Below are 14,990 nucleotides of genomic sequence, written 5' to 3' on the forward strand. Positions count from 1 at the left end.
TGACCCCCGCCCCAAGCCTCCCGCGGCGGTGGTGTGTGCTGGCCGGCTGGCTGGGTGGCTGGCTGGCTGGTCCCTGCCGCACCCCTCAGAGTGATGCAAGAAGGAAGGCTGGAGCAGTGCCGCCGCCCAGGGACGCACAGACAGGCGGAGGAGTGGAGCGTAGCGAGGGAGGGAGGGAGGCAGCGGAGTATCGTGTAGGTCTCAGCGCCCGCCGCTCCCCAGTAGAGCCATCACGGTGTAGCCCCCCCGAAGGACCCCAGGACAGGACTCCCGGCCGAGGGGAGCCCCTGTTGCTGTCACCTCCCCTTCCCATTCGTTTGCCGCCCCTGTCTGGCACGTCAGAGCGAGGTCACCCCAAGGCCACACATCCCCTCACCCCCTAGTGTGTCGTGTAGGTATGTAGGCCACACCAGCTGCCACAATATATGCCTCGCTCACTAGTGCCTCGGCGACATAGTGTGCTCCTCTTGTGTTCTGCATTAGCCATCACTGTGTCATTGGTGTTGTAGGTGCCGCAGATGTCATAGATCATAATTTGTCGGTTTCGTGTAACTTAGAAAGCGCATGGTCTTACCCGTTTGGTTGAGTTACCCATTTTTTGTTTCTTGTACCTGTAGGGTAGAGAAAGTTTTTTTTGAGTATATCTGTTACTAAGTTATCATTACCGAAGTTTTTGTTTTTCCACCTCCAAGTCTGGCGAGAAGTTGTGTATATATACGTGACTTGGAGACCTGCAAGTTAGCAAGCCATTGTCAGAGATGGTGGGCGGCTTGCTTGTGTGGGCTTGGTAGACGTAGCGTGGATTAACCTGAACTAGCCTGTTGCATGACCCCTCGCTGCATAGTGCATGCCTTCACGGTTCTGTTGGGTGGTGGTGGTGCTGGAGGTGGTGGAGGTGATGGTGGTGGTGGTGGTGGTGGTCTTGGCTGTGGTGGAGGGCACTTCTGCATGACCTACACACTTGAGCTGCCTTCTGCTCAGGGCAAAATTTTTTACTGTTTTTTTTTACTGTTTTGTGTCGCCGAGGAGGACGACAGTTTGGCGCGGCGCAGGCTGAGGTCACTGAGAGGTCTGCCGCTGCCGCTGGTCACACTAACCTAACCTAACCTAGCCTCACATCAGACACGGAAAACATCGCCAAAATGTAGTTCTCCTCGCGATACAAAACCTTTTCTATTAAACTCCAGGCTGAGACTTTTCACTCTAGGTTGATCTCTGGGTGTACAACCTGCTGGGGCGGGGCGGGCCAGGGGGCGGGGGGGCGGGGCTCCTCCCCCTACCGCCCCCTGGCTGCCCATCTCCTTTTTATAATGTTAGCTTTACGGAATTTTAATTTATTCCTATTATTACATCCTGATCTTGTTTTGATTTGCTTATTGTTATAGGCCTTGTTTGTCTACCAAGTAAGAGCATAAATCTAATACAAGTAATTTGAACCAAAAAAAAAAAAATCTTTGAAAATTCATTGATATTGAAATGGTAACAATAGCTATAACACTATCTATGCCATTTAGTCATAACAGAGCTTTTCCAAAATCATAGACTAGATTAAGCTTACTCTTTTTCATTGCAAGACTTACGCTGTGCAAGGCCGGGCTGCCAAACCTCACCCTCACCCAACCCTTGGCCGGCTGTCTTGTGCCGCGCTCAGTGCCCCGCCCGGCGCTTGCACAGCGTAGGCCTTGTGCTACATGACCAAGCAGCACAAACCAACAGCTGGAGGGAAAGAGTCCTGGCCTCGGGGAGTCAGACTTGCCTTGCCACCCCGCCGGACCAGTCATAACAGTCACTCAGCCGTCATTGTCCCGCCCCAGTCACTCTCCCGCCACCCACGCGCTCGGCTCACTCCCCGAGCGCCGTGTGGAGGCCACGTCGGCACAGTGAGGTGCCCCTGTCCCTTGAGATGCCCTGCCAACAAAATCAGTCACCTCAGACCTCCCCCTGTCCCTTGTGGCGTCTGCCTTGCCAGTTTGCCCGAGCCAGACGGGGGAAGCTTTGCCGCTTGCCTGGGCGTGTAATAGTCTGAGCCGTGTTGAGTCCCGCTTTAAGACATGACCCTCGGCCCGGGGACCGCTCCGAGAGTGAGAGGGAGCGGCGGGCCGGGCCGCGAGGCCAGCATGAGGCTGTTGGTTTGTGGTGCGAGGGGGGAGTGGCTGTAGCCCTCTGCTGGTGCTGTGCTGCTGTACTGCTGCTGTTGCTGCTGCCTGGCTCACCAGGGCTGACGGCTCTTCTCTCTCTCCACCCCCAGGGATCATGCGCAGCTTTGAGCCCCTGCCCTGCCCGATCTGCCAGCGCACCTATAGCTCCCCGGGCAACCTCAAGCAGCACCTGGAGAACATTCACATGTCCTGCAATGAGCTCAACTTTGAGTGTCGCATCTGTGGCAATAAATTCAAGAGCAAGTGGTACCTGCACAAGCACCTCCACCGTGCCCACCACATACGCGGCCGCAAGGAGATTTAGGTTGCCTTAGTCTGTGTGCGGGGACTGCTGCACGCTGCTGCTGCCGCCCCCGCCAGCGTAGGCAGCGGGGGGGTGAGGGTAGGCCAGGTGACTCACTCTAGCGTCAGCATCAGCCCAGTGAGTGGTAAGCGGGTAGTGTATGGCGTGCTGTGCTGTGCTGTGCTGCGCTGGGCCACAAGTCAGAGGCGGTGCAGGTACCATAAAATCATTGGCCTTAATAAGTTACAAACAAACAAAATCTTTCCTTATGAGTTCTTTACCACTAAAATTAAGAGCTAAAAGTGAATGAGAAAAGCAAAAATTATTCTTCTGAGGTTGCCATCAACTGTGGTCTGCTAATTTTTTTCTTAACCAAGCATTTCACCCTAATAGACGCCTCACATGGTGCACGAATGCCCGGCGAGAGGGGGGGGGGGGCTGCTTGGGAGGGCGGGCGGGCGGGAGGTGGAAACGTCCTTGCAAGGGAACGCGGTTTACACCCACACGCACTGCCATGCTAAGCTCCGTTCAGTGCTACACGGCGCTTTGAACTTCCCTCACCTCGACCCACTCACAAACCCTTATACTCATGCCCCAATCCACCACCCATGTCCATACCACCCCCCCATACCACCCCCTCCGTTTCCTCCCTATCATTCCGCTTCATTCCACATCCACGCCTCCGCTAGATAAGTTACCCGCGTCTGTTGTTTATTTATTTATCCATCTCCGTGTTATTGGTATTTTCAGTGACGTCATATTTATTTTTTTTGTTTATTTATTTATTTTTTTTTTTGGTTTGTGGACGGTTGGTGTGTGTTAAGGTGACCGGCTTTTGTTCATTTCCTTCTGTTTTATCTGGTTCTCCCTCGTTTGTTTGTTTGTTTGTTTGTTTGTTTGTGTTCCGATGTGTTGAGGAAAGTGTTATGGATTCTGTGTTTAAACTTTTCATTTTTTCTCTTTCATCATCACAACAAATATTTTTAATGCCCAGACACACACACACACACACACACACACACACACACACACACACACACACACACACACACACACACACCATCTCGAACCATCAACAACGAGACTTATTTTTTATTTCCTATCCGATTCTGCCCATTGAGAGGACTCCATTTAGGCCTATTTCAAGCTTTTATTTTTCCTTGAGGCCCGTTTTTGAATCATAATAATAATAATAATGATAATAAATAGCATTTCCGAGAGACAGGCGCTTAATTATAGCCATGATCCGAGTGAATGCGATTTATCCATACTGTCGAAGAGGTACACAAGAGTTGCACATCCCTGGGAAAAGAAGTCATGTTAGTATGTCCATGGGTAGTGTTTCGAGCCCAGTGATAGTTTGACAAGGCTTCAGTGGAGGCTGTGTTAGTATGTCCATGGGTAGTGTTACGAGCCCAGCGATAGTTTGACAAGGCTTCAGTGGAGGCTGTGTTAGTATGTCCATGGGTAGTGTTATGAGCCTGGTGGTAGTTTGACAAGGCTTCCACACCATGATCGTAAAAACACACTCATGGGAACGTAACCTAACCTAACCTTAACCTAACCTGACTAACCTCCTCTGTGGCCTTGGGAAGAAGTTTTTAGAACCGAGAGCGTCGAGGTTACCGATGCAAAGTTTAAATGTCGAAGAAAATAGAAAAAACAGGAGAAGAAGAAGGAAAGGGAAAGGAAGGAGGGAAGTAGAGGAGAGAAAAGGGGAAAAAAGTAGGAAAAGGTAGAGAGAAATAAGGAAAAAAAGAAAGTAGAGAAGGGAAACGAAAAAGACATGAGCGTAACCAACCCTTCAGTCATGTCGTTAAGTGTTGATCCCGGTGAATTAAATCGATATAAACGTAGGTATAGGGAGAGGGAAGAGAGAAGGAAGGAAGAAAGATTGGAAAAAAAAAGAAAGGAGAGAAGGGAAAACAAGATATAACCACAATCACATCTTCAGTCACGTCGTTAAGTGTTGATACCGGTGAATTAGATAGATATAAACGTAGGTATAGGGAGAGGAACGTCGTGGAAAGCAAAATTAGCGAGGGAAAGTCTGGATCAATACCTGTTCCACCTCCTTACTCTAGCGTGCGACGAGAATTAGATAAATATAAACGTAGGTATAGGGAGAGGAACGTTGTGGAAAGCAAAATTAGCGAGGGAAAGTCTAGATCAATACCTGTTCCACCTCCTTACTCTTGCGTGCGACAGGAGCTACACGAGACGCAGTACGGCAGAGGAGGTACATAGGAAAGCGCAAAATCTCTCCTCGGTGTACGGTTTAGCCTCTGGGGTGTCTTGCGTTAGAGGAAAGTCGGATAGCAGGAACCTTGTGTGTATGTCATCTGCTTCTCTCTAGCATGCGACAGGAGCTACACTAGACACAGTACAGGGAAGGAAATATATAGGAAGGCGCAAAATCTCTCCTCGGTGTACGGTTTAGCCTCCCAAGTCTCTGTGTTAAGGGAGAGTCACATAACAGGAACCTTGTGTATATGTCATCTGGAGCACTTTAGCGTGGGACGGGAGCAACAGAAGACAGTACAGGGAAGGAAATATATAGGAAGGTGCAAAATCTCTCCTCGGTGTAGAGTGTAGTCCCTCAGGTGTCGGAACTTCCCCTATAATTCCTTCCCTTTCTGTCTCTCTCCGGCACATGACCACAGATGTTGCGCTGACTAAACGAAACTTTCAGGTGTCGGAACTTCCTCTATAATTCCTTCCCCTTCTGTCTCTCTCCGGCATATGACCACAGATGTTGCGCCGACTAAGCGAAACTTTCAGGTGTCGGAACTTCTCCTATAATTCCTTCCCTTTCTGTCTCTCTCCAGCACATGACCACAGATGTTGCGCCGACTAAACGAAACTTTCAGGTGTCGGAACTTCTCCTATAATTCCTTCCCCTTCTGTCTCTCTCCGGCATATGACCACAGATGTTGCGCCGACTAAACGAAACTTTCCAACTTTCTCAGGTGTTGAAAACGGTATCGGGTTAACCAATGCGGGTTTTACATATATATTTTTCTGTTTTGTGTCTTTTAAATCTGTTTCGTATAGTTATATTTACCTCGCTGTTGATTCAAAGTCCAGGGCGATATATATATTTATTTGACCGTTGATGCTAAAGCTAGAGATATATTTATGGAGCTATAGATGTATTTACTTGAAAAAATTTATGCAATACAAATTTTTATATCTATACTTAAAATTTTGTGGGTTTGGTAAGAGTAGGCTAAGGAAGGAGGGAGAGAGAGGGGAAGGGAAGGGAAGGGAAGGGAAGGGAAGGGAAGGGAAGGAAGGGAAGACAGAAAGAAAGAGAAAAAGGAAAATAAAATAAAGAAAAAGAACAAGAGAAAGAGTTAGAGGAATAGAAAAAACAGGGAAAGAGGACAAAAAAATATACATAACAAAGAAAAATAAGAAGTTGCTAAATCTATATCTCGTGTACATTCCAATAGAGTGATGTGCTGTTGAACATTCCATTGTGCTGTCCGCCATTTTAGTGCCACGGCGATCACTGCTTAGAAATATAGTCTTGGCAGTGTTAGGAGGAAGAAGAAGGGAGTGGGTGATAGGTTAAGAATGGAGGGAGAGGAAAAGGGAGAGAAAAGGAGGGAGGGAGGTGAAGACGAAGAGGAGGAGGGAAGGAAAAGAAATAGAATAGAAGAACAGAAGAGAAAAGGAGGGAAAGGAAGAAGGGAGGAGAGGAGGAAGAGGACGAGGGAAGGGGAAAGAAGGGAATGAAAATAGAGAAAGGAGAAGAAGGAGGGAGAAGAAGTGGAGAGGGAAAGGAAGGAAGGAAGGAGAGGAAGAAAGGCAAGGGAAAGGAAGGAGGGAAGTAGAAGAGAGAAAGGAGAGGAAAGAGGGAAGGAGAGGAAGGAAGGAAGGAAGAAAGGAAGGAAGGAGAGGAAGAAAGGAAGGAAGAAAGAAAGGAAGGAAGAAAGGAAGGAAGGAAGAAAGGAAAGGGAAAGGAAATGGGAAAAAAAAATCACATACATAAATTAAAAGATTGAAATGATGAAGAAAAATGACGCAAGAAAAATATTTACATTTAACATTTACTTCTTTCCATATAGGAGGCTTTGACATTGCAAGGGACATTTATATACATTTAGCTTTGACATTGCAAGGGACATTTATTTAGGATCTTTAACACTTAGCTTTGACATTGCAAGGGACATTTATTTTGGGGTCTTTAACACTTAGCTTTAACATTGCAAGGGACATTTATTTTGGGGTCTTTAACATTTAGCTTTAACATTGCAAGGGACATTTATTTTAGGGACTTTCACATTAAGCTTTGACATTGCAAGGGACATTTATTTTGGGGTCTTTAACACTCAGCTTTGACATTGCAAGGGACATTTATTTTAGGGACTTTAACACTCAGCTTTGACATTGCAAGGGACATTTATTTTAGGGACTTTAACACTCAGCTTTGACATTGCAAGGGACATTTATTTTGGGGTCTTTAACACTTAGCTTTGACATTGCAAGGGACATTTATTTTAGGTCATTTTAACATTTAGCTTTGACATTGCAAGGGACATTTATTTAGGGCCTTTAACATTTAGCTTTGACATTGCAAGGGACATTTATTTTTGAGCCTTTAACATTTAGCTTTGACATTGCAAGGGACATTTATTTTAGGGTCTTTAACATTTAGCTTTGACATTGCAAGGGACATTTATTTTAGGGCGTTTGAGATTTAGGTCTGACATTGCGAGGGACATTTATTTTAGGGTCTTCAACATTTAACTTTGACATTGCAAGGGACATTTATTTACATTTAGCTTTGACATTGCAAGGGGCATTTATTTTAGGGCCTTTCACATTCACCTCTTTGCATATAGAACGCTGTGACATTGCAAGGGTTCCACAGCACTTCAATTAATTTCCGAGCTTCCCTTCACCTCCGTACCCAAAGTCATGTCAATATGTTTGGGCGTAGTCATTGCCATACACTTCACGGCACATCAAATTCATATACGAGCTTCCCTTCACCTCCGTACCCTAAATCATGTCAATATGTTTGGGGTAACTCGCTGATACACTTCCGCCCCTGTTCCTTCGTCATGTCATCTTTGGGCCGAGTCGCTGCCGCACTCTCTCGCCGCAAGCTTCAGTCATGATGTCATGTCTCCTGCCTGGCTTCTCTTGGCTTTCCTTGCATGTCTGAGCGGAGGCGTGGATGTGCGTTCGCCATTTCTGCCTTAACGAGAGTCTGTTTTATCTCGCTTTAATCTCGACGGAAAATAGTCATTGTTTATTTATTTATTTATATATTTATTTTTACAACAAAGGAGACAGCTCAAGGGCGCACACAATAAAGGAAACAATAATAAAGAAAAAGCCCGCTACTCGCTGCTCCTAAAAAGAATCCAAAGAGGTGGCCGAAAGAGAGGTCAGTTTCGGGATCTGGTGTTGTTTACTGGTACGAAATGATAGGACAGTGAATTAGGTTTTGCTGTGAGGTCCTTGAGGTGTGTTTTGCCATTTCTGCCTTCACGAGAGTCAGTTTTATCTCACTTTTGTCTCGACGGAAAATAAAGTCCTTGTTTTGGGTGTTGTTTACTGGTACGAAATGATAGGACAGTGAATTAGGTTTTGCTGTGAGGTCCTTGAGGTGTGTTTTGCCATTTCTGCCTTCACGAGAGTCAGTTTTATCTCACTTTTGTCTCGACAGAAAATAAAGTCCTTGTTTTGGGTGTTGTTTACTGGTACGAAATTATAGGACAGTGAATTAGGGTTTGCTGTGAGGTCCTTGAGGTGTGTTTTGCCATTTCTGCCTTCACGAGAATCAATTATTTTTCTTTTTCATCTCGACGGAAAATAAAGTCCTTGTTTTGGGTGTTGTTTGCTGGTACGAAATGATAGGACAGTGAATTAGGTTTTGCTGTGAGGTCCTTCATGTGTGTGTTTTGCCATTTCTGCCTTCACGAGAATCAGTTATTTTTAATTTTCATCTCGACGGAAAATAAAGTCCTTGTTTTGGGTGTTGTTTACTGGTACGAAATGATAGGACAGTGAATTAGGTTTTGCTGTGAGGTCCTTTATGTGTGTGTTTTGCCATTTCTGCCTTCACGAGAATCAATTATTTTTCATTTTCATCTCGGCAGAAAATAAGAAAGTCACGATTTTTATAATAATTTACTTCAGGCGAAAAAATCACGTCGTGCTATTGTAAAGTGATTCATTCTTGTTTGTCACTTCTTCCTTCACGAGTTTCATTCTTTACTTCTATCTCGTCGGAAAATAGGAAAAAGTCATGATTCTTCTTAAAATTTACATGTACCAAACGTCACTGCTATAAGCTAGGTCTTATCATAGTTGTCTGAAACATAGATAAACATTCCCAAAGGCCTTAATCTGCAGACCCGTTTGGCTCCTCCGTGCTAGTGCCTGTATCCTGTCTTGGGCGTCTGGGTTCGAATCCTAGGCGGAGTTTTGTCCCGAACAGATCAGTTTCTTATGTGCTGCGATAAGTGGAGATAACCCCTCAAAAAAATAGGTGTTGGAAGTGTGTGGCAGAGCAGAGGGGTGAAATAGACCCCTGGGAGACAATGCCAACACAGACTCGACAATTTGGTTTCACTGTTATTTATTTACTCACTTGATGTCTACTAAAAATTGCCAAATCAGCGTTACCAAATTATCGTACTCAGCGCATTGCATTTTCTTAGTTTCTGACCGATAAATATAGCAGAAAAAACGAAAACCATCAATATTTAACAGTTTTAACGATAACTTTAAATTTCTATCGTTATTTTTGTGGTTACGACAGTCTTGGAGCCTAAAAATGATAAATGTAGTGTTCAGTGTACGACAATTTGGCAACGCTGTCCCAAATCCTCCTATATAGCCAGTCTTGCTTTTTCACGGGTATATTTCAGGTTTCAGAGGTCGCCGGGTCAATCTGGCGAGTCTGTTTTCTGTGTCGAGATCGGTGGGACTTTCACTCTTGCTGTTACGCTCCAATCACTGCGTTCGCTCTTACGTTGCTTATGCCGTGGAATGGGCTGAAGGGTGAGAGTTCATTTTCTGCGACACCAGTTTAACCCAGTGGTAGCTGCGGGGATCATGTTTCGTAATGGTCCCTCTAAGCGAGAAAAATGAGAAAAAATCATCACTCACGCAAACCGTTTCATAATATATATAAACGCATTTGTGATCAGTTTATGCATCATCTATTTTTGGGGTTTATATCATGGCAGAAATTTGGCCTGTCGCTGCTACACGGTAAAGCCACAAATTTAGCCTGTCGCTGCTACACGGTAAAGCCACAAATTTAGCCTGTCACTGGTACATGGTAAAGCCACAAATTTAGCCTGTCACTGGTACATGGTAAAGCCACAAATTTAGCCTATCGCTGCTACACGGTAAAGCCACAAATTTAGCCTGTCGCTGGTACACAGTAAAGCCACAAATTTAGCCCGTCGCTCGTACACGGTAAAGCCACAAATTTAGCCTATCGCTGGTACACGGTAAAGCCACAAATTTGGCCCGTCACTGCTACACGGTAAAGCCACAAATTTAGCCTGTTGCTGCTACACGGTTAAAGAATCTAAAAAAGTTGCGTCCAGAGGGCTATACGGACAAACATTACTCTTTTTTTTTTTTTTTTTATACAAGAAAGGAGACAGCTCAAGGGCACACAAAAAAAGAAAACAATAATATAAAAAAAAAACCCGCTACTCGCTGCTCCTAAAAAGAATCCAAAGAGAGGCATAGGCAAAGGAGAGGAAGAAAGATTGAAAAAGAGGAAATAGAGGAGAGACAGGGAAAGAAATAGGAAACAATACACGTTAGACGGAATAGACAGAGCTTAGCGGATAAAAGGAGAGAGAGGATAAAAGGAGTTAGTTCAGTCGTCCCTCAAATAGTACGGTTTTCAATAGTTCGGTTCCGGTTTTATGCGGATTGTTGTAGATCTTTTTAGGACTTTCAAATTTCCTGCCCGTCGGGAAATTCAAAAATCCTAAAAAAATCTATAAAAATCCACATTCAACCGAAACCGTACTATTTAAGGGAGGACTCCATATAAAAGGAAGAAGAAGAACACATAACAAGATAAGAGAACAGCGTAATCAACCGTTCATTCAACACACCCCATAACAGAGGCTATTTTGTTATTTAATTATTTTTATTTTATTTATTTATTTATTTTTTTTACGTCTACGCCTATTGCCCCGGTACGCTTGCTTAAGGGGCCTGGATGGTAGTCGGCCCCAGCCCTTCATGGCACAGGCAAGTGTTTATAGTGGCGCCATCAGCTCCCTTCACATACTACCTAATATAAATCGCTAAGTCAGATTGGCTCCACTTTAGAGAATGCAAGAGTCGTGTCCACAATCAAATTTTTTTACGGTGAGGATAATCTCGGGACTATCAATACCTTCCCGTGCCACCAGAGGGCTAGGCTAGGGCTGCCCACCATTGCCTTTATCATACTAACTAATATAGAGCAGTGTAAGACTTCATTCCCACGGCAATGCTTTAAATAACGTTAAAAAAATCGCGTTCATGGTCAGATATTTTCCAGTAAGCGTTATTTCAAGCTTCATTTCCCTCGACATCACTTAAAATAACGTTAAAAGAATCACGTTCATGGTCAGATATTTTCCAGTAAGGGTTATTTCAAGCTTCATTTCCCTCGACATCACTTAAAATAACGTAAAAAGAAGCGTTCATGGTCAGATATTTTCCAGTAAGGGTTATTTCAAGCTTCATTTCCCTCGACATCACTTAAAATAACGCAAAAAGAATCACGTTCATGGTCAGATATTTTCCAGTAAGGGTTATTTCAAGCTTCATTTCCCTCGACATCACTTAAAATAACGAAAAAAGAATCACGTTCATGATCAGATATTTTCCAGTAAGGGTTATTTCAGGGTTCATTTCCCTCGGCATCACTTTAAATAACGTCAAAAGAATCGCGTTCACGATCAGACATTTTCCAGTAAGCGTTATTTCAAGCTTCATTTTCCTCGACATCACTTTAAATAACGTAAAAAGAATCGCGTTCATGATCATATAATTTCCAGCAAGGGTTATTTCAGGGGTATAATTGCTTTCATGTGCCACCAGAGGGATATAGGATGACTAACAGGCCTCTTAACATACTAACTAATTTAACCTTCATTTCCCTCGGCATCGCTTAAAATAACGTAAAAAGAATCGCGTTCATGACCAGACATTTTCCAGTGAGGGTTATTTCTCGACTGTTAATGTCTGCCCGTGCCACCAGAGGGCTAGGCTAGGGCTGCCCACCAGTGCCCTAAATATAGCACACAGGGAAATGGCACTGCACGTTGAATAAAAGATGTTTCGGTCCATTCCCGAGTTGGTGTTTACGTTATATAAATTCACTTAGGCCCCCTTCGCACTGGGCCACGACAACCCAGCGATTTTTCAGCCCCCTTCACACTGTTCCGAATCAGCATCTGGCGATTGTTTCTAGACCTCTTTCCGAACATGTGCGACCTTTTCACATCAACAGTTCACACCCAAGACCGGAGTCGCTGGGTTGTCATGGCCCAGAGTCGGCAGGGTGTGAACGGGGCTTAACCTGGTAGCAGCAACGGGCCAAATTTGTGGCTTTACCGTGTAGCAGTGACAGGTCAAATTTGTGTCTTTACCGTGTAGCAGCGACGGGCCAAATTTGTGGCTTTACCGTGTAGCAGCGACGGGCCAAATTTGTGGCTTTACCATGTAGTAGCGACGGGCCAAATTTGTGGCTTTACCATGTAGTAGCGACGGGCCAAATTTGTGCCATGATATAACCCCCAAAATAGATGATACCTAATCTGATCACAAATGCTTCGATATATATTATGAAATGGTTTGTGAGAGTGATGATTTTTTCTCGTTTTTCTCGCTTAGAGGGACCATTAAGAAACATGATCCCCGCAGCTACCAGGTTAACTCTCTCCAGGTTCCAGTCCTTGTTCTTACCAGTTCAGTCACCTGTGCTGGGCCTGTTTGCTTTACGCTCACGAAAGGGCTGCAACGCTTTATTTACGCTTCCTCGCAATGTTTTTATTTACGCTTCCATTCACTAACAGGCTGTACGCAAGTTTGTCCATGAGAGGCGGGAGATAGCTGAGAGACAGAGACAAAGAAAACATCAAGATTGGAAATGTTTCGATCCGCAAGTTAAACGAATTTGTGCTTTCATGCCCCAAGAGTTTATTTTCTCTTTTTCTATTTTCCTGTTCCAACATGACCTCTGTGTGTATCGGAACGCACGAGAAATTAATCAAGACAAGGAGAGGGTGTTCGCCGGCTGCCTGGGATTGCTGAGTGGGTTATGGGAGGCTCGTTCATCAGGCATTGTCGCTGTACTTCAGTGCAGCTCAAGAGACTGAGGGTTGTAGACATTTCGCCGCCAAAGAACACATATTTGACAAGGCTTTCATAGGAGTTGTGGGCATTTCCAGGAGTAGTTTCATGACCCTGGTGTTAGTTTGACCCTTCTTCTGTACCCTGAACCTAAGGAAACACATATTTGACAATGCTTTCATAGGAGTTGTGGGCATTTCCAGGAGTAGTTTTGTGACCCTGGTGTTAGTTTGACCCTTCTTCTGTACCCTGAACCTAAGGAAACACATATTTGACAAGGCTTTCATAGGAGTTGTGGGCATTTCCAGGAGTAGTTTTATGACCCTGGTGTTAGTTTGACCCTTCTTCTGTACCCTGAACCTAAGGAAACACTCATTAGAACCCTACTGACCCCATCTTTAACCTTCAGAAATTGTTAATGTGAGAAGCGATTGTGTCTTCTGATACCAACCTGAATCCCTAATAGAAGATTATCAGTATAGTCAAAACATCTCGGAGAAAGTCTTACAGAATGGTTGAGTTAGTCAGGGGAAGGATGTGCAACTCTTGAGACGGTAACTTGGTGGGCTAAAGTTTATTAAGAAGTACAGAAAGGTGAGATAAAGTTTGTAAATAAGTAAAAAAAATGACAAAGAAAACATGGATAGTGGTCAGCATGGTTTCAATTCGGATTCGTAAATTCTGAGAAAACACGAGTATTGGTTGACGTCGCTTAAAGTTACTGTCAAGATTCGTAAATTTAGGAGAAAGACGCTGAACTTACGGAAGATCTAAAATATGGTAGAGAGCTGTGGAAATAGATTGGGGCTGTTATGTTAGCCGCTGAACTCACGGACGATTTAAAATATGGTAGAGAGCTGTGGAAATAGATTGGGGCTGTTATGTTAGCCGCTGAACTCACGGACGATCTAAAATATAGTAGAAAGCTGTGGAAATAGATTGGGGCTGTTATGTTAGACGCTGAACTCACGGACGATCTAAAATATGGGAGAGAGCTGTGGAAATAGATTGAGGCTGTTATGTTAGCCGCTGAACTTACGGACGATCTAAAATATGGGAGAGTTGTGGAACTTAATTGCGGCCGTTCTATTCACCCACAGCCTAGGACAGTATAGGAGTGGATGGTTTTGCTTAATACCCAACAACACACCAAACATGTTATACTCATTCACGTCATCTGAGCTTCACCGTATAGAGTTGGCCCTTTAAAGACTGTCGCATTTTTGAGTTTTTCCTATTGAGAATTTAAAAAGTTATCCTCTTAAGTAATTTCTCATTTTACGAAGTTTTTGCGTTGAGATTTTTTCCTTTTCAATCATTTTTTCCTTTTCCTATATGTAATTTCTCATTTTAAGAAGTTTTTGCATTGATATTTTTCCCTTTCAATAGCTTTCTCCTTTTCCTATATGTAATTTCTCATTTTAAGAAGTTTTTACATTGATATTTTTCCTTTCAATAGTTTTCTCCTTTTCCTCTATGTAATTTCTCATTTTAAGAAGTTTTTCTGTTGATATTTTTCCCTTTCAATAGTTTTCTCCTTTTCCAATACGTAATTTCTCATTTTAAGAAGTTTTTCCGTTGATATTTTTCCCTTTCAATAGATTTTTCCTTTTCCTATATGTAATTTCTCATTTTAAGAAGTTTTTACATTGATATTTTTCCTTTCAATAGTTTTCTCCTTTTCCTATATGTAATTTCTCATTTTAAGAAGTCTTTCTGTTGATATTTTTTCCTTTCAATAGATTTTTCCTTTTCCTATATGTAATTTCTCATTTTAAGAAGTTTTTCCGTTGATATTTTTCCCTTTCAATAGATTTTTCCTTTTCCAATACGTAATTTCTCATTTTAAGAAGTTTTTCCTGTGATATTTTTTCCCTTTCAATAGTTTTTTCCTTTTCCTATATGTAATTTCTCATTTTAAGAATTTTTTCCGTTGATATTTTTCCCTTTCAATAGATTTTTCCTTTTCCTCTGTGTAATTTCTCATTTTAGTTGCTCATTTTAAGTTATTTGCATTGATATTTTTCCCTTCAATATTTTTTCCTTTTCCTATACTTAACTTCTCCATGGTTGAGGCTGGCGGCTTTTCAAAGTCTCCGCCACTCACTCTCCCGTACCTCTATCTCAACAATTCGATCTTTTCCCTTTCCAGACGTGTCATTTAAACATCATCTTAAACTTACAATATTCTTCTCATTCGTAGGTATATC

The 14,990-nt window shown here is 43.4% G+C and overlaps 2 protein-coding genes across 44 annotated transcripts in view; both read left to right on the top strand.

Moving 5' to 3' along the window:
• The window catches only part of LOC126984504 (protein abrupt-like), a 65,978-nt gene extending 59,981 nt beyond the window's left edge, over positions 1–5,997 (top strand). The window contains 1 exon segment of the mRNA XM_050838222.1: positions 2,249–5,997. Coding sequence (XP_050694179.1) covers positions 2,249–2,463 — 215 coding nt within the window. The 3' untranslated portion in view covers positions 2,464–5,997.
• A 1,160-nt stretch (positions 5,998–7,157) lies between these two features.
• The window catches only part of LOC126984507 (uncharacterized), a 65,755-nt gene continuing 57,922 nt past the window's right edge, over positions 7,158–14,990 (top strand). For 23 of the 43 annotated variants that reach the window (XR_007736851.1, XR_007736852.1, XR_007736863.1 and 20 more), the window contains exon 1: positions 7,158–14,983. The gene's annotated coding sequence lies outside the window, so the exon portion shown is untranslated. The remainder of the gene's footprint in view (positions 14,984–14,990) is intronic. The other 20 variants (XR_007736887.1, XR_007736889.1, XR_007736883.1 and 17 more) reach the window with 19 other exon arrangements.

This window comes from Eriocheir sinensis, chromosome 57 (genome assembly GCF_024679095.1).
Source record: "Eriocheir sinensis breed Jianghai 21 chromosome 57, ASM2467909v1, whole genome shotgun sequence".
Classification (NCBI taxonomy): Eukaryota; Metazoa; Arthropoda; class Malacostraca; order Decapoda; family Varunidae; genus Eriocheir; species Eriocheir sinensis.